The sequence below is a fragment of the Eurytemora carolleeae genome, unplaced genomic scaffold (assembly GCF_000591075.1).
Source record: "Eurytemora carolleeae unplaced genomic scaffold, Eaff_2.0 scaffold1489, whole genome shotgun sequence".
Classification (NCBI taxonomy): domain Eukaryota; kingdom Metazoa; phylum Arthropoda; class Copepoda; order Calanoida; family Temoridae; genus Eurytemora; species Eurytemora carolleeae.
The window spans coordinates 21,051-40,528 of record NW_019397793.1 but is presented as its reverse complement, the minus strand read 5'-3'; the positions used below and the strand labels follow the sequence as shown (position 1 = coordinate 40,528).

Sequence of the window (19,478 nt, the reverse complement as noted above, 5' to 3'; positions counted from 1 at the left end):
TATGGGTAAAAAGTATCGGAAATGGAAGAATCCTTGCCAGTATCAGTCTCAAAAAGGTTAAAAAGACACTCGTGCAGATTTATGAATTTCACTTTTTAGAAAGTTATTTTACCTGTTGACCTCGGTACTGTTGTCGGGCCAGTATCAAACTCTTTAAACTGTCATCTGTATCATCCAGTCCCATTTCTTTTCTGGCCTTCATTAGAGTTTTCATTATTTAAGCTCAATTAAAATTAACATTGAAAATTACATTGAATTGAAGGTTTAATTAGAAGGTTGCAGTCTTTGTCAGAGTCGTTCAGTTAAAAATCTTTTTTTTTGTAGATAAGTAGTTATTTAGCACCCCTGCGAAACAACAATTATTTTGCAGGAAGGGTAGGGGATATTTAATTTAATAGATTCCCAACACCAACTAGTTCAGGGATTGGAACCCATGATAAACTTTTAAGTTTTTAATTTCCCTAAAAAGTAGTTTTATTCAATCTTATCGTCTTTTGGGTTGAAAATGTGGGATTTTTTCACGAAAACTTCGTGGACTCTTCATCTACTTTACCGTCCCAAGGAACAGTTATGTAACTTAACATCCTTCTGCTGGCGGTATCATGGGTCGCTAATGTTGGACAAAAAGGCGGAAAAATGAATAAATCACCTGTTCTGCTTCATCTGCTTCTTTTTTAGCAGCTCTTTTCCTAGCATTCACAGCTTTCTTATCTTCGGTTGAATATGCCTAAATATAGTTATTTAATATATATACAATACATATCTTCTTAAAACAAGTCTAAAACATTTTCCATTGTTTATTAAATTTGGTCATTGTTGGACACTGTGTTTCGGCTTCTATATAATAAAACAAGACATTCGTATATATATATATATATAATGTTGCGCATAGCCGGCCAAACGGCTGGACCGCTCGGGCTAAAATTTTTTGTGCACACTCATGGGTAGCCGGATGGTGTTATAGACAAAAAAAAATCAAAAATATTTTTTTCAAATTAAAAAAAAAAAATTTAAATTTTTTCCACGGGCAACGCCGGGCTCTAGTATCTTATATTAAAAAATCTTTAAAATAACAAAGCCGTGAATTTATCATTTATCTAATTAATGATATTTGACAACTTTATCTATTTTAATCCCCCCCCATTAAAAAAAATAACCCCGGTACTATTAGATATTAAGTATTGAGAAAGAGAAAGAATTTTTCTTACTTTACATTACATGCAATGATAACCAGAAAACAATGAAATAGGAACAGACATTTTGGCAATACTCATGTATTTGATGTTGTTACAAAACAAGTAGTTTAACTAGACACTATGTTAGTGAGATTGATCTGTTTACACTGCACAATTGCTGTGTCTTATGATCATTGGACTTTTTAAAGTCCTAACTTTATCCTAAAAGTCATCTTCTTATTTTATAGTTTTCTGGATATCACTGTATATAATGTATATTTTAATAATCCTTACCTTAAACTTCTTGACCTCCTTCTTCTTTATCATCTGGTCGATGATCTCCCTGAACCTGTCCTCATCCTCAACACTGCAGAGCAGGACACTGTCCAGGATAAAATCCATGCTTCCTTCACCCTCTAGAATTACTACCAATATTTCTATATCCATTATCTACAGCTTGGTTATCTCCCCCCAGGACGGATGGATTTAGAAGCATAAAAATTAAGGTCACCAACATTTTTTTTAAGAAAAAAATAAAAAGTTATCAAGTTGAAATTAATAATAACCTAAATAAGCTTTCTTTAAGTCTTCCTTCTCCTCTTCAGATCCTTTATATTTCTTCTCAAATTCCTGGATGTCTTTCACAGTGACCTGAAAAAAATATTGCTACATAAATTAAAAATTTTTTCAGGTAATATATATTTCCCGGAAAATCATATCAAAAATTAAGTTTGCTGGTATTTTTATGCATTTAATAAAAGTTTGGGGGGNAAGGGGGGGGAAATTCCTTGTAATATGACAAGATAAAATGTCAAAGCCTATCTCAACCACCCTAATTCTTTGCACATTGATTATTCTCCATAACATTACTCTATTATAAATTTCCTCACCTTGGGGAAAAGAACCCGCCAGTACTCCTCCCAGTCCTTATTCTGAGAGAACATGTTGTTAATTAAAAGTTTTTTCCATCAAATTTCCCAACCCGATAATAAACCGAAAATGTCCGATTCAAAATGGTACCCTTTAAAGCTTTACCCGATCAAGTATGAATTAGATATCAATGTTTATAATTTTGAAAACTGATTATCTTAATTTTATTTTCTCTACAAGAATGACTTGCGCATTTCTACTGCAGAAAAACATGATCAGAATTAATCAATTTTAAACCTAAAGATACGACAAAATCTTCCACCTTCTTGTTCAGATAAAGGTTTCATGGGTAAGCTGTCAATCGGGCGTTGACATCTCTCCATGGAGTGTCACTTAAAATTACGCTTACGATCCCTTTAAGCGATTGTAAAAACATAAAAATTGCAAATATTGCTAATTGATTGATTAATAGAACATGTTCCTGTTGCAGAGGATCATTTTCATCATCCACCTCTCTACACTCGTCATACAGTCCTCGTCTAAAAAACGGTCAAGTTTTTTTTTATAAGTTTAACATTCCATCCACGATTCACACGAAAATTTGGATTTTTGTCCGGAAATGGTGGCAACGAATTGGTCAACATATTTAACTTTTTAATTTATTTGGAAATCTACCAAGCACAAATAATATATTCATACAGGCAAATTTTAAACTTACGAATTTCGTTTCCGCGTATTTGACTGATAAGACTTAGAAAACACTGACTAACCAAGATATACCAAGATCTGTGACCTTATATCGTGTAATAATATTTTCACAGTTGAGTGTATTCTTACATCCCCTCCTCCCACCATCAGCGAAGAATTCAGTCCAGGGAAGAAAATTCAAGAAAAAAAGGAGGAAAAGGGAAAAAAAGAATTTTTTTTTTAAATTCCACTCCGGGGAAGGAAATTCGGGACAATAATGACAACATCTAGTATGAATATACTCCCCTGTATTTTTATCATGATACGTTATCTCTTTCCAGTTCAAGGGTTCTCCAAGCTTACAGAAAGATTTGGACATCTGAATTAGCAAAAGTATTTCGAATACGGCTTTTAAACAGAATGTCTGACTTATTTATTTGGGGTTTAAAAAGATATTTTTTTTGCAAAGTTTCAGTTTCTTTCAAAGAAATTAAAGAAACAAAGAAATTAATTTCCCTCAGTTACTGGTTACTCATTATTTATTTTATTATTTTTGTTAGTTTATAATTAAGGAGGAAGCTAATATTATGATATTGATCACGTGGTTTTCAATTTATTAAAAACTAGCTTGGGAACCCGACGTTGCCCATGTTACACATAGTAACTCCAACCGTTTATCCGCACTTGGTCGATTTAATAGACGACCCGCTAAAATTAAATTTTCAAAGCCAAGCTAAGAACATTTCCGTGGTTCATCCGAGTTCCCCAATCAAAATTTGAGGCCAATCAGTCAAGGGGTTCACGAGTTATGAGACAAACGAACAGACAGACAAACAGAGAATACAACTTTATTTATTGATTTAAATATTGTTCTAGATCTGAATGTATTATCAGAACTAACTGTTGGTTCAACCACAGTTGGTACTCTGATAACAGCCAAGATAATTAATTTCCTGCCCCCCTCCCCCAACTGTGTAAGGAGGGGATGATAAGAGTGCAGGTGCCGACCATCTGCTATCAATGGTAAACCCAAGAAACACAAAACAAGATACAAGGCTGTAAATAAATCAAATATCAATTAAATTTGAATTTAAAATTGAAAAAAATACTTTTTTGAGTAAAATGAAAATATTACAAGGAGAATAAAAAACTAAAAAAATTAGATTAAATTTTTTATCATAACTTGAGTTAGGTGTTGAGATTTATGTTATTTAGAAATAAGATACATACATCCCAATATTTTTCGACAATGGTAATACTGTTTCAGTGTTGTTATGCGGCCATTGGACAATCAAGAATCTTAGTCTTTAAAAAAAATCCATGTATTGCGTAATTCCATTTCCGAATATAAGACAGTACTTAAAAGATCATTAAAATTTTATTTGAATAAAAACACTAACCTTCCCTCATCCGTAAGAATCGCGTAAACAGCTCCGATACACTGGAACTTTTTAGTACAAAGGTCTCGGTCTACCTCACCTACACGGTCAGGGTGAACTTCCAGAGATTTCTAAACATAATAGAAAATAGAATTCTCGTTCTTGGGTTCAAAAACAGCTAGTTTTAAAAGATTATAATAGTCAACAAATGCTACAAATAATTAGGTTAAAAACTCGAAATCGTGATTTATTATGTTACGTAACATTTCATTACCTTGTGATATGCCTTCTTTATTTGTTGACTGGAGGCTGATTTCTCCAGTCCTAACACAGAATAGAGATCATTGGTTTGAAATAGTTCTTCACAGCTCACTAGAAGAGACGGCATAGTGTCTTAAATCTGAAAACCAGTTAGTTTTCAAAATACGCGGAAATTTCTCCGGTAGTGTTGTCCAGTAGCTGGTTTGAATTTCCCAGATTTTTAAACGGCTCCCGTACCGTCCCGCCCACTTCAACCGTGGGAAACAAGGGATGCGCTCTAGAACTTTTCAAAATCCCGTGAGCGCATAGTTCCCAAGGGAATTGTCCTAAATAATAATTGAAATAATGTCGTTGGTTTTTGCAAAGTCGTTTAAAATTAAAGAATCCTCTTCATCAGCAACTATACTCAGGAAACCCTTGTCAAAATCATTCAGGTAACCAACAAAAAAATAGTTCAGGGAGCAAAATCCACGTAATAACTAAAATTAAAAAAATTTAAACCTCTTATAATGCTACACAGACGGACTGTGGATGGTTGCAAGGGGGAGGGGAGGGGTAGGAGGGATGATACATTTCTTTTTTACGTGGGTAATCCTTAAACTATCAGAATGATACTTTAGTCGAGGAGATATAATGTCGACGAAAGCTCAGTTAACGAGACCTGAACGCAGGTTTACAAGATTGGTTAGCTCATCCTCTCTTCAAAACCATGACAAACTGGAGCAGGTTCAAGATCCAGGTATACATAGATATAGTTAGCACCTTCTCTTCAAACCCATGATAAACTGGAGCAGGTTCAAGATCATACATAGATATAGTTAGCTCCACTCTCTTCCTGAGTTATGATCGGACAAACAAACACTCAAACAAACAAACAAACAAAAACAAACAAACAAACAAACAAACAAACAAACACCCAAACAAACAGACAAACAGAGATTACAACTTTATATATATAATAGATATCACGTCTTTTTGAAGCTTTGGTTAGATTTAGAATTTTTTTTTATTTTTTAACGTAACAGATCACTAATCTCTTTATGAATATTGGCCCAACGATGATTCAAGAGATGAATTGAAAAACATCCTAAAACCGTGAAAAGTTGAGAATATTTTCATTATCCTCAGAGACTCCGAGTTCAGCGAGATACGATTTGAGCGCATAGTTCGGATCCTCTTCCATCGGAGGGTCGTCTTCACATTCGTTCTCTTCGTCGAGATATTCTCCTTTGTCCTGGTTTATCTTCAATCCTAGAATATTAAACACTTTTTTATTGTCAATATTGATATATAACAGAACAAAAACATACTTGTTAAATCCAAAATCTAGACTAACAACATTAACAACAACTTTAGACTAACAACATCAACAACAACTCTAGACTAACAACATCAACAACAACTCTAGACTAACAATAATAAAAACAACTCAAGACTAACAACATCAACAACAACTCTAGACTAACAACATCAAAAACAACTCTATACTAACAACATCAGCAACAACAACGAAATGCAGGAAAATACAATCTGAAGTCGGAACTTATGTGTTGTTAATCTCGGGATTATTGATCTCCATATTATGCAGACCTACGGATTAATTTAAATCCTCTTTGATATCCCATGGTGGTAACACTATGCAGGGATAACTCAAACAGAGGGGTCAAGTATTTATTCTCAAATTTTAAAGTACCCAAATTGGAAATCCAGATTAAGTGTTTTAGATACTTCACACATAAGTTATGCCCTCTGGACGTTTAATTCCTTTAAATTCAGTTGAAGTCAAACTTGGCATTGTTATTCAGTGGGGTTTTTTTTTTACTTGCCCTTGTTTCCCAAATGAAAAATAGTTTTGTATTTATATTTATCAGTTTACAGGTTTTAAATGTCGACTGCCTCCCTAATGGGTTTATTTATTCTTTGATGGCACCGATTAGAGTCAAAATAGAACTACTTACCATGCGGCATCATGATGTTTATAATGTTACTACTGATCCCGTCCTCAAAGGAAGTGTAGTCAATCTTGCTCCGTAGACTTGGTAAACTAGCTCTGATCTTAGGTCCTGTGTAGTTTGGACAAACGTTCAAGCTTCCATAGGTCGTCTTGGATTTTCGTTGAACAGGTCTCATACAATATTGAGCCGAGTCCCTAGAAATATCATTTTATAGTACTTAATTAATCACACTTTTTATCAAAGCATTATCTGATATGTAAAACATTGATTATTTTTCATGTATTTGCTGTACAAATTGTTTCGTGTTGAGCACTCCTCGGAGCATGAATTAGATTGAAAAACTTAAAGCATTATGTTTTCGTCGATTTTCATAAAAATTGAAATAAAAAGATACCACAGACATCATTAAATGAAAACTACTTATAATACAAAATTAAATAAAAACAAGTCTTCTTACCTGCTCAAATTTCTGTTGGCGTCTTCTGTTTTCTTTGATTTCTTTGATTTTCCCCCTTTTTTCTTTTCTTCCATTTCTTCTTCTATCTTTTTTCCGTAGTAGATCTTCCTTGCATAGTTCATCTTTAATTTGGAAGATTTAAATACTTGTTTACCCCAGTTCTCTAGATATTCTCCATAGTTACATTCTTCTCCATTTTCACCTCTTTCGCCTAGTTCATCCTACGAACAGGACCGGATTATTTTACGACGATTTAATACAGGCTAATTTTTAAAAGTCGATTTTTTTTCATTTATGCTCCATTGAATGTAAAATCGGCATTTTGAATAAAAATCTCTCAATTTCTTACTTTGTCTAACAACTTGATAATTCCCGTAGCAACAATGGCTACACCCAGAAAAAAAAGATTACAGGTCGCCCTTAAACAGGTCAAACAATGTCAAAAATACGGCATTTTTCTCCATTTTCTCCCTAAAAAAATATTTTCAACATTTTTTATTTAATAACTTTGAAGTTCCCTAGATATATGAGAAGATCTTTTAGAACACGATTCCAGCTTTTAAAATACTAAATTCGTCCTCCATGTGATGTAAAAAATTAAATCGTCCAAATATCGGGTTCAAAGTTTGGAAGTTGTTTGAGAGCCTCCTTAAGCAGAGAAAGATTAACAATGCTGGACATAATTATTTTCTTTGTCAAATGTATGTTATAACGAGTTCATAAACAGTATAATGATCTCATTGTTGTACCTTGTTTTGTTTTGGCGAACGATTAAAAAATATCGACTTTTAATCATACCCTTCAGTATTTTAATCAAAAATGGGGGAGCAGAGCGATCACTGAATTGCCTTAATTTTAATTTTTTAAAATAGAAATTTCTCGAGAAAAAGTCATTATCATCGGTCCTTAAGAATGAGAAGCTTGTTTTGAATTACGTATTGATCAGGGAAAATGTGAAAGTAAAAAGATAAAATTACAACATTACATCCATTTAAAAACTCTGGGTCAAACAGCTTGTATAAAGAATGTTAATTTAGAACCCCCCCCCCCCTAAAAAAAATTAAAAGGGGTTTATCCGGTTAGCACAATTGACTCGTAATTTTTAAATCTCGCATAGACCTTTAACAGATATTATATCCCTGGTCGAAGTTTCTAGAAAGAAACTCTCGTAGACCTTTAACAGATGTGATATCCCTGGTCGAAGTTTCTAAAAAGAAGCTCTCCAAGACCTTTAACAGATGTGATATCCGTGGTCGAAGTTTCTAAAAAGAAGCTCTCCAAGACCCATAAAAGATATGATATCCCTGGTCAAAGTTTCTAAAAAGAAGCTCTCATTAACCTGTAAAAGATGTGATATCCCTGGTCAAAGTTTCTAAAAAGAAGCTCTCATAAACCTGTAACAGATATGATATCCCTGGTCGAAGTTTCTAAAAAGAAGCTCTCCAAGACATTTAACAGATGTGATATCCCTGGTCGAAGTTTCTAAAAAGAAGCTCTCCAAAACCTTTAACAGATGTGATATCCCTGGTCGAAGTTTCTAAGAAGAAGCTCTCCAAGACCTTTAACAGACGTGATATCCCTGGTCGAAGTTTCTAAAAAGAGCTCTCCAAGACCTTTAACAGATGTGATATCCCTGGTCGAAGTTTCTAAAAAGAAGCTCTCCAAGACCTTTAACAGATGTGATATCCCTGTCGAAGTTTCTAACAAGCTCTCCAAGACCTGTAAAAGATATGATATCCCTGGTCAAAGTTTCTAAAAAGAAACTCTCATAGACCTGTAAATGATATGATATCCCTGGTCGAAGTTTCTAAAAAAAACTCTCGTAGACCTTTAACAGATATGATATCCCTGGTCGAAGTTTCTAAAAAGAAACTCTCGTAGACCTTTAACAGATGTGATATCCCTGGTCGAAGTTTCTAAAAAGAAACTTTCGTAGACCTTTAACAGATGTGATATCCCTGGTCAAAGTTTCTAAAAAGAAGCTCTCATAAACCTGTAACAGATATGATATCCCTGGTCGAAGTTTCTAAAAAGAAGCTCTCCAAGACCTTTAACAGATGTGATATCCCTGGTCAAAGTTTCTAAAAAGAAGCTCTCATAGACCTATAACAGATATGATATCCCTGGTCAAAGTTTCTATTAAGAAGCTTTCATAGACCTATAACAGATATGATATCACTAGTCCAAGTTTCTAAAAGGAAGCTCTCGATGGTTAAATCAACGAACCATCCTTGAATAGGTATGGTCTAATCCGTCGAAAAGATACGGATTAGTGGTTTCTCAATGGATTACCAAACCAAAAGTTCTGACCTCTAATATATAATTATCTGTACATAAGTGATGTATCTAACCTCTGTATCCTCGAGGTTAAGTGTGGAAGAGAACAGGTCACCTACAGCATTGACGGAGATCAACCTGACCCAGGGTTCTCCAAGTATACTCTGGATATCCAATCCTCGGAAGTCAATCCCAGCCCTGAACACCAAAGGTTTATATTCCAACCGTCGATCAGTCTCCTGACGTCGGTGAAAAGCTTAAAAATTTGAAACAATATTTATACCAATTACGAAAAGCTCCTTTTCCAAAAGACTTTTTGTCAATTTGGGGTAAAAAATATAATTCAGTTTTTGATAGGTTAGATTTAAACATGTTCTGGACCATACGCGACGGATCGAGGGACATTCAGTAAATTACAACATGTACTTGGGAAAGTTCATAAACTTCCTTGCTCAATGTATCACCTTTTCTCGACAGAACTTTCCAACCATACTCCAGCTCCAAGACGTGCATCTATCACTGTATCCCTCCAACCCTTGAGAACCTTAGGTCGACCACATAAATCTGGAACTTTGGATCTAAAAATAATATTTTTTAATTGCGCCTTATTTTGCGGTAAAATGTTTTTAACTCACCTAGTACATTGTATTCTAACTTTGGAGTCGACAGCCGACACATTTTCACAAGTGTCATGAGTAAAATCCAGCACTGCCAAACTAAATATTTAAATATGAATGGTTCAATTAATGCCTAATTGCCTCTCCAACTTAAACCAAATTATAAATGTTTGGATTTGCCAATAGAACAATGTCTTTTACGATAAAGTTTGCTTTTGTCTTCTTATGCACACTAGCCACATTTTTTCATGTTTTCTTTTCATTTTCATTTCCAAACTTATTTGCCGTATAGCACCTAATATATCCAACTCGGAAAAACAAATCAGAAATGAAGTCTAAAACTTTTCTATTCATTTTTTGTTTATTTTAAACAGAATTTACCTAATATCTCCAGTATTAGTTGAAGCAAGGACCCATGATCTGTTCTGATGTTTCTGAACCCGGATTCCTTGAACTAAACTGCAGGATTGGAACTCCAGGGGGTACTCCAGGTTCTGCCGGAGATTTCTTAAATCCCATACTCCCACACTCTCATCAGAGCAGGAGTAGAGATGGTTGGAGTGGAACTCTAGTCCTCGTAGATATATTTTTTCATCTAGTTCCCTTAATAGCTCAACACTTCCGGATCTAGAAACCAATATTAAGTCTAGAAATCAAACATAAATCAAGTAAATCTATATAATAAAACAAGACATTCATATATATGCTCCCTATGGCCGGCCAAACTGCTGGACCGAATGGGCTAAATTTTTTTGTAACACTCCTGGGTGGCGGGGAGGCAACGCCGGGCCCTATATAATAAAGCTATTTGTTCATATATATATTTGTATGTATTACATATTTATATATAGCTGGCCAAACTCCTGGACCGAATGAGCACCATTTGAGGGAATCCTAGAGTACCCTGGGGGAAACGTATGCATTTTTTTTAATTCGATTTTTAAAAATTCCACTGGCAACGCCGGGCACTTCAGCTAGTCGTTAATATGGCAATCAATCAAACAACAGAACAGTATTGTAATCCTATCAAATCCAAATCAAGTTTGAAGTAACCAACGGCTAAACTCGCTAAACAACGAATTAAACGGAATAACCGACCAACAAAATAACCAAACATCCAACCAGTAAATCATAGATTAATAACAATAGAGATAGAACACACGAGTTGTCTTTCAAGATTTAGGGTTTTTCGTTCACAATAACCTTTAGGCAGAAGCCCAAAGGAGGAACGTGTGAGCCGCGTTGAATTACAACACAGAGAGAGATCATGCGCATAACTCCTTTGGGCGCCTCGGGTTATTCTGAACGAAAACCCCCTAAATCTTGAAAAGACTACTTCTAGTGTCCTATCTGTTTTGTAATTATTCTATGCAGTAAATGATCAAACGAACCATGGTCTCTTCGTTCTCCTACCTAATATCAAGAATGCCGAAGGATTTTCTGCCTCCAATACTGAGCTTGTTGTTCCCAGGACCCTGAGCTAGAACTCCCCACGAGTAGGGTTTAACTCCGCTATCTATATACATCCTGAAATAAATGAATATCATTTAAGGTTGCAAATAAAACTTTCTTTTAATAGTATCTCAAGCTCAAATTATCAAAAACGTTTGATTCGTGGTAGTTAATACCAGAGGCTAAATCTAAAGAATTTGAACCCCGTCGCTGAACCACCAATAACCAGTTCCAATTGAGCGCCGGCTCAAATATCGAAACACTTAATAAATTTTCAGCTGAACCAGCCATGTTTTAACCGCGTCTTTAAATTCAAACTCAGTTCTAGTAATTTAAAGAAGGAATTACAACAAAATTTAAATAAAAGATTAAGTTCTAAAATTGAAGATTGATCATAATATAACCGCGAGACGGGATTAAGAAGTGTATACAAATGGTTAGATAAAAGTACCTTCGGTTTATTTTGTTGGATTCTAAATCTAGGATTGAAAGGTTTGAATTGATATCTAGCATACAGGACTGAGTAGTGCCAAGGAAGCACTGACCAATCCCACCCACACCACACGGAACACTTAAAACAAATGATTGATTTTTTTTTATTTTAACAGACGTTATAAAAGGTTCGATGGTTTTTTTTCTGAAATACCTTGTTGAATGTTCCAGAGAATCTTGGTTTCTTAGAAAATATGCAAAACCATTCTTGTATCGTGCACAAGTGATGCAACTACCGTCCCCTCTATCCAGGAGGTTTAAACTATAAATCCGGGAAAAGTTTAATCTGTCGTCAGTTGCGGAGAATTGTTCCGTTAAAATTGGAGGATTTCTGCTCTCAGGGTTGACATCTTCATGTGAGTTTGATCTTAAGTCTCCAGTGTTCAAAATTCCATCATTCCCTAATATTCAAAAATATAATTTCAAAATTTAAATTTTAATAAGAGAAGATTTGAAAAAAGGCTTATGTCCCAATTTTTATTAAAATATGAAAATTAATGTTTTTATTCTCTAGAAATGAATATTCCCTGTATAGTAAATCTGACTTTCGGTCACCCTAACGCAAGAACCATTAAAGAAGTTCTCTTTCCCGTAGTGCTCAACAGGAAACAGATTATTTCTTTCCTTAAACTCTTTAAACGAGAATTCTTTCTTCTGTCTCCGAGATCGTCTTTTCTCAATATACAAGACGTTCCTGTTTTCAGCGCTTCTTTTTACGCGTCGCAATTTCTCCGCCAAATAATGATCGTTATTAAAATAGTAGTTATCAGTCTCTCGTCTGGACGGATCGATACGATCACGTCTCCATTCTTCTTTCATAGGATCAGGTTGGATTCTAGGAGCTGAGATAGGGAGCAGAGGAGTTGATTGAGTATAGGGGTAGGCTGCATGGATTCGACCCCCACACTCCATATACAGATCCCCATCATCGTTTACTAAATAGGAATACTTGTAACTTGGGAATAACGATTAAAGGAAGAGACTGGCTAGACGGTAGACATGTTAGTTGTATAATTGTTCAGCAAGGGCTAGACAGTAGACATGTTAGTTGTATAATTGTTAAGCAAGGGCTAGACAGTAGACATGTTAGTTGTTTAATTGTTAAGCAAGGGCCAGACAGTTATAGACATTTTAGTTGTATAATTGTTCAGCAAGGGCTAGACGGTAGACATGTTAGTTGTATAATTGTCAAGCAAGGGCTAGACAGTAGACATGTTAGTTGTATAATTGTTAAGCAAGGGCTAGACAGTAGACATGTTAGTTGTATAATTGTTAAGCAAGGGCTAGACAGTAGACATGTTAGTTGTATAATTGTTAAGCAAGGGCGATACAGTTATAGACATTTTAGTTGTATAATTGTTCAGAAAGGGCTAGACAGTAGACATGTTAGTTGTATAATTGTTAAGCAAGGGCTAGACAGTTATAGACATGTTTGTTGTATAATTGTTAAGCAAGGGCTAGACAGTAGTATAGACATTTTAGTTGTATAATTGTTCAGAAAGGGCTAGACAGTAGACATGTTAGTTGTTTAATTGTTAAGCAAGGGCTAGACAGTAGACATGTTAGTTGTATAATTGTTAAGCAAGGGCTAGACAGTAGACATGCTAGTTGTTTAATTGTTAAGCAAAAGCGCAAATACAATCTTAAAAATCCTCATAGATTGTCCATTCTGGAGAGATGATTTTGATAATCGTTTTTTTTTTAATTATTCAATAGAAAGCTAGTGAAGAAATCAATGGTAGCCAGTCTCTCACTTAAAAACGAGAAACATAAGCTGTTAACTGATCACCTAGTTTTTAAAGATCCATTAAATAAGCAAAGTAGGTAGTAATTCCACATTAAAAAATAAATATTTCGTCTGAGATGACCAGAGTTTGCCACGAAGATATCGACATAATTTAAGTCACTTTAGTTCAAGTGTCGGCATCGAAAATTCAATTTGATCCAAGAAAAGTCAACGTAGCTTATTTTATTTCTTTTTTATGAACTAAACACCAAGCAAAATGTCACGACAAATAAACAAGTGTCAATTTTCTATTTCATTGCTATCATTTTAGGTTTATGTGACTCTATCCGTAAAAATCAAAGATTGATTTGGAGTAGGTTAAAATTGAAGCAATTTTACACTCAGACTAACCTGCATACGGTATTATTCTGCTCTCATGAGAACACACAGACATTTTTCTTCTGTAAATAAAATTTATTATTTAGGGATCCAGAGACGACAGAAGAGGACATTAACCAAAAGCTTCTCCCTCCCCTCCCAGAACGTAAACCAAGTTTCAGCAAATTTTTCTGGAAGGTAACATCATATTCTTTGTGTAGACCAATGTTTTTAAAAGAACTTAAAGCGTAATTTCAAGTGACCCTCCGTGCAAAGGTGACAATGACCGATTCACAACGGTACCATTGAAACCTTTTTCTGGTCATAAGTTAAAATTCTAGACATCCCTCAATGGTTTCCTGCAGTAGAATGCGCAAGATACTTAAGTAGAGAAATCACAATTAAAAATCATCCGTTTTCAAAATTATTAACTTTGAAATCTAATTCATACTTGACCAGACAAAGCTTTTAAGGGTACAGTTGTTAATAGGATATTGACATCTTTGAAAAAATAGTCATTTGAAATTACGCTCACAGTTCCTTTAAAATTATTTTATCTTCAGGAATATGCAGAATTCGGAGAAATTACATTTTCCACCGAAAGAAAAACCAACGCATTCAGATCTCCCTGAAGAATTAGGAACAATAAATATCACCGAGAATAGTGAAAGGATATGGCCTAATTGGAGACACAGTGGAGAATGGAATAATATTGAACTAATCGACGATGAGAATATTCCAAATTTTAGACATGATGGGAATTGGAATATTCCAAATTTAAGACACAGCGGCGATTGGAATATTCCAAATACAAACATTATTACCGAAAAGGAGTTGAACAATACAAGAGCAGTATTGAGATCGCTGGATTCGAAAAATCCACAAAATCATTCATATGGAATTCCCACTCTTTTTGTTTGTGGGATATTATCTGGAATTTTATCATTAATTTGCTATGTTATAACTCATAAATTATCCATCAGGTAAGAAAAAAAAACTTTTTGGTTTAAACAAACGTTTTGTTTAATTTTTTTATTTAGCGAGGATTTCCCGAGCGTTCATAATTCAGATATATCAACAAATGAAGGTTAGTCTTGTGCTCAACATTTACGACACAAATAATAAATATATTCCTTAAATATAAAATCTTGTTTAGATTTATATAATTATAAAATACTGGTATTGATGAATGTAATGAAAACCAAACTTAATGCCGGACTGGAATTCTCTAATCAGCATTCTTGGATTCTAGGTAAAAATAAATTCAAAGAAAGAACACTGTTTTTTAATATGAATAAATGCGCAACAAAATTTGCATCTCTTCTCTAGGTCCCATATTCTGTGGAAGTGCAGTGACTCTTGTAACCTGGAGAGTCCTGAACCCTGAGGAGAAGCGTCCTGTCCGTCCTAGTCTGCAACTTGGAAAGTTTGTTTCGGTCCTAAACGGAGTAGTTATCGGACTCTACCTTGTATCTTACAATCTCAAGATAAATCTGTGATAGAAAAGAATGTAAAAAACAAAAATATCTCAGAATCACGATCTAATAACATATGTTTCTCTCTTAGGTTTATAAAGAAATAATATTTATTTTCTTAAATATGGAAAAATAATACATTCTGCAATTATTAAATAAAGTATAAAAGCAAGCTAAAAAATTGTCAATGACCCCAACTAATTATTATACTTGTTAATCTACAAAATTAATCTTTTTACTCCCTGTATTTCAACCGTTTATCAATTAAAAAATTCTTCTCTTTTAAGTCAATTTTTAAAGCCCTGGGACAGAGCCGAGCGGATGAGCTTTCTTCTTTGAACTTAATATTTAATCTAGTTTAATCTTCTTCTTCTGATTTTTGATCTTCATCATCAGTGCTTTCTTCTTCCGAAGAATCCTGTACAGGCCTGAAAACATTAATACCGTATTTATCTACGTAATTCAGAGGGACTAAGTTCATATCCCCAACATGGCACAAACTGTCAATTCTGGGTCAGAGTAAGGTTTTAAACGGTTTCCGCAGGACCGCAAAAAAACATATTAGAAAAAGGATTAAAAAACATGCGGAAAGCAACGTATTAAAAACAGGACCAATAGTTTTCCAAGAACCTAATTTGGATTTGATCTACATCGCTAACTACCGGTTTAAAAAAGCACCTATTTAAAGTTAAAGATTAAGGAAAGATTTGAATCGGCAATTTTAATTTGAACCGGCGGTTTGACATTTACAATTCATTAAACTTGGTCCCGGATTTTCAGTCCCTGATCAGAAGTATTTGAAAAAATAGATATATTTGAAAAAGGGATGTAAGTTGACATCACGTTTACAATCCCTGAAGACAAACCTGTTTGTATTCTTAAACAAATCATCATCATCCTCTTCACTATCCTCTGAACCTCTTTCCTCCAGGTCTAAGCTCTTCAGATCATCTGTGGGTGGAGCAGTTTCAAACTTGTCCGGCCACGCCCCCTGTGACTTTATATACTTGATCTGCTCCTTGTACAGGATGTTTGATATCTCCCCTTTCACCTGAAAATATGAAATCACTAATGGAAAGTTTACTAGTGTTTAGAACAGTGCTCAGGGATCCGGATCCGTTCGATCGCAAGATTTCGGCTTCCTGAATCCGGATCCGCAAAAATATGCGGAACTACGGATCCGGATCCAAGGGGCAAAATATCAACAAAAACTGCAAAAAAAACTTTCTTACACTTAAGACCCACATCTGTACTTAAAAAAAAGAGAGATTATAAAAAATTCCTGATTTCTAAATGATCCATGAAGTTTTAGCGTGAACAAAGCGAAAAAAATCAGACAAAAAGTTTGTAAATTCAGCTTGCTAAAAAATTTAGTAAATGATCTCAAAGAAATGACCTAGAACCGGATACAGATCCGGATCCATTTTTTCAGTGCGGATCCAGGATCTGGATTCGAATCCGCATAAAACTCTAATGGATCCTAAGCAATGGTTAGAATATGGAAACGATTGAACTAAAACAGCAATTCATTTTAATTTATTTAAATAATTACGCTAACTCGTTAATTAAGAAATTTAAAATATTTCCATAAACCGTCCTTGTTTGTTCGGAATGTTTTTTTAATGGTTACTTTGAAGTAAATGAAAGTTTGTAAGTAAATAGTTTTAAACGTGGTGGAAAAAAGGTTGTCGTTTTAAGTTCATAAATTTAATCCCCCCCCCCCCCCATTTACCGTTAAAAATTAAATCTAGAAAACATACACCCGAAAAAAAAGTATTACACTACCTTATCCCCTTCAGATATGGTGGAGACGAGAACATAATCTCCTCTCTTGATCCACACATTCTTCCTGATATATTCAAGTATTCTCTTAAAATTGTTACATGTTTTGGGAAATTAACTCATTTGCATTATTTGAGGTAAAATTGCTTTCCGGATTTTTAGCTTTTATCTCAGAACTCTGATTTTTTAATTTGCATTACAGATTTTAGCCTTGTCACAGATTTAGAACAGCGCATTAAAAATCTGAAGATATCCTGTAAAAACCCTTTTTAGGCATAGGCTTTAGTTTTACTATATTCAATAAATTCTTGGGACAGCTACCGTTGAAAAACGTTGAAAACGTTGACTGTATATATATATATACTAGGGTTTAAGGGCGCTTCGCGCCCATCTTCTATTTAAATTGTGAACATGTTCTTTTTCCTAACATTTTAAAACAAAGAAGAAAAACATTTTGCAGATTAAAAAAAAAATCGCGGATTTTCAAGATTTTTTTTTTACAAAATTAAAAACCTTATAACACATTTTTTTCGTAATAAATTATCATTATTTATCATTAAAAACCTTCCCTGGGATAACGCGAGGTGCCCCAAAAAATTTGGGCCCGATCGGTTCAGCTTCGGGAGACCCACGGGAATATTCATAACTTGGTTTAGAGATTTTTAAAGTCAAAAATGGCGAAAAGTTAGTTTCCCGGTGAAATCGTTCAAGTGCGGGTAAACGGCGGGAGTAACTTTTAATAACCTTGACAGCGCTAGGTTCCCAAGCTAGTAAATCTATAAAGTTTATAATATAATGTTCGATTACACGCTTACCTGAATTTGGTCGGCATAGATACCAAGAACGCTGTTCCATCCTGATCCTTGACTTCATGAAGGTTGTTCCCACGACCAGCTGAAACCTGAACTATCGTCTCATCTTCTCTTGGTAACCTTGACAGAGAACAAGGTTAAATTCAACGTACACCAGAAGCAGAACTACATATAGTGCCGATAACATGATAACTGATTTTGATTTTATCTATGTAAATGATTTTTGTCTACAGATTACCAAATACCCTGTATANCCCCCCGGAAAATATCGCAAGAACATTTTTTAATTATAAAACGAAGTATATTTTAAAAAATTGTGTATTAACAATTACATAGTTTTCCTACAGTTCGGCGATTGGATCAGTGCAGAAATATATATCTTTTAAGGAATATTTAAAAACAATATTCAGACATACTATAGTAAAGATTTTTACTCTCTGAAGTTCATATATTTGTTCCCAGATTAAGCAATACGAATTCCCTTTATATTCTATATAATAAAGCTCTTCCCTCAAATAATCATTTGTATATGTGTTAGCTATTGCTGGCCAAACGGCTGGACCGAATGGGTTGAAATTTTTGAGGAAACCCTTCAGTGCCCTGTGGGGAACTGAGGTAAAAAATTCAAAATAATTTGTTACAAAATTCAACGGGCAACGCCGGGCACTTCAGCTAGTAACCAATATGGAAGGGATATTTATATATATTTATATTTATATAAAAAATTACCCACAAAAGATAAGACTGACAATTTATAAGATAAAATTAAGTCTGTCTTGAATATATTCTTCCAGTAGCTTATTTAATGATTTAGAAAGAAAGTTAACAGGAAATTTAACTTCGTTCAGTCTCATAGTTGAAAAAAAATATTTATGACGTTTCATTTTAACTAATTACATATTTTTTAAATCTTCAAAAAGGGTTCCCGCTTTCTGAAATCTTTATATTAGTTGTTCAACGAATTTTGACTACTAAGGATCGTCATGCGGCGTGAAATATTATGCTAAGTATAATTCTTTATTAATAAAATGTGAAGTTTTATTATATATATAAATATTTAGTATTTTCATTTTGTACATGGATCTTAAATGACATGAATCTTAAATGTAAGACATGTGGCCGCAGCGCCGTACGATATATATATATATATATTTGACCGAAACGCTTTATAATATTGGTTTCTATGCGTCAGTACCTGAATTCTTCGATAACCTCCCTTGTCACGTGTTTCCTTTTCGTAGCCTTAGACATGATACATTCTTTAATTTAGTAACTAATCTGAAATAATATCAATTATGTAATTACTTGTAAATCAAAATCCAATAAAAAAATTTGCTTTAGTAAACTTATTGCGCAATACTACCCATGTGGGAGCTGAAATAATAAACAGACCGAATGGATTTAGTTGCAACTCTGAAACTTGCTGCGATTCTTGTTCAGGAACACACTGAACGACATTAAAAACAATCCACAAGAAAAAAAAATTATTATCAACATGTGTGTTGCCTTAAGACTTGAATATATGAGGAGCTCGCCTTTGGTGCTAAAAAATGACCGTTTATCAGTCAATTAACATCAAAAGCTTGGCACACCTAATCTCGAGGATTCCACTTCTACCGTAGACATGAACAAGGAGTTTGAAGAAATTAGGGGTCACATTAACATAAAATGAAACATCAGAGA

The 19,478-nt window shown here is 34.2% G+C and overlaps 4 protein-coding genes across 4 annotated transcripts; 1 reads left to right on the top strand and 3 right to left on the bottom strand.

The window, feature by feature from the left end:
* Window positions 1–88: 88 nt before the first annotated feature.
* Window positions 89–4,725, bottom strand: LOC111715926 (dnaJ homolog subfamily C member 9). The gene is made up of 8 exons (XM_023491335.1): window positions 4,386–4,725; window positions 4,133–4,242; window positions 2,527–2,584; window positions 2,066–2,107; window positions 1,742–1,826; window positions 1,470–1,591; window positions 650–727; window positions 89–196 (listed from the first exon to the last, which is right to left on the bottom strand). The coding sequence occupies exons 1-8, from the start codon at window positions 4,497–4,499 to the stop codon at window positions 104–106; spliced, it is 702 nt and encodes a 233-aa protein (XP_023347103.1). The 5' UTR covers window positions 4,500–4,725; the 3' UTR covers window positions 89–103.
* LOC111715919 (uncharacterized) lies at window positions 4,710–15,248 on the top strand. Its single transcript, XM_023491327.1, has 7 exons — window positions 4,710–4,806; window positions 4,993–5,111; window positions 13,834–13,924; window positions 14,290–14,709; window positions 14,767–14,813; window positions 14,883–14,978; window positions 15,056–15,248. Exons 1-7 carry the CDS (start codon window positions 4,718–4,720, stop codon window positions 15,223–15,225), a joined length of 1,032 nt encoding a protein of 343 aa, XP_023347095.1. The 5' UTR covers window positions 4,710–4,717; the 3' UTR covers window positions 15,226–15,248.
* On the bottom strand, window positions 5,360–13,852 carry LOC111715924 (uncharacterized). The gene is made up of 12 exons (XM_023491332.1): window positions 13,760–13,852; window positions 12,150–12,557; window positions 11,777–12,023; window positions 11,582–11,701; window positions 11,092–11,205; window positions 10,060–10,305; window positions 9,697–9,777; window positions 9,526–9,639; window positions 9,136–9,259; window positions 6,785–7,005; window positions 6,331–6,521; window positions 5,360–5,623 (listed from the first exon to the last, which is right to left on the bottom strand). The coding sequence occupies exons 1-12, from the start codon at window positions 13,800–13,802 to the stop codon at window positions 5,460–5,462; spliced, it is 2,073 nt and encodes a 690-aa protein (XP_023347100.1). The 5' UTR covers window positions 13,803–13,852; the 3' UTR covers window positions 5,360–5,459.
* Window positions 15,249–15,293: 45 nt separating the features above from the next.
* On the bottom strand, window positions 15,294–19,397 carry LOC111715927 (probable RNA-binding protein EIF1AD). The gene is made up of 5 exons (XM_023491336.1): window positions 18,991–19,397; window positions 17,799–17,915; window positions 16,987–17,050; window positions 16,068–16,252; window positions 15,294–15,629 (listed from the first exon to the last, which is right to left on the bottom strand). The coding sequence occupies exons 1-5, from the start codon at window positions 19,044–19,046 to the stop codon at window positions 15,560–15,562; spliced, it is 492 nt and encodes a 163-aa protein (XP_023347104.1). The 5' UTR covers window positions 19,047–19,397; the 3' UTR covers window positions 15,294–15,559.
* Between the last annotated feature and the right edge of the window lie 81 nt (window positions 19,398–19,478).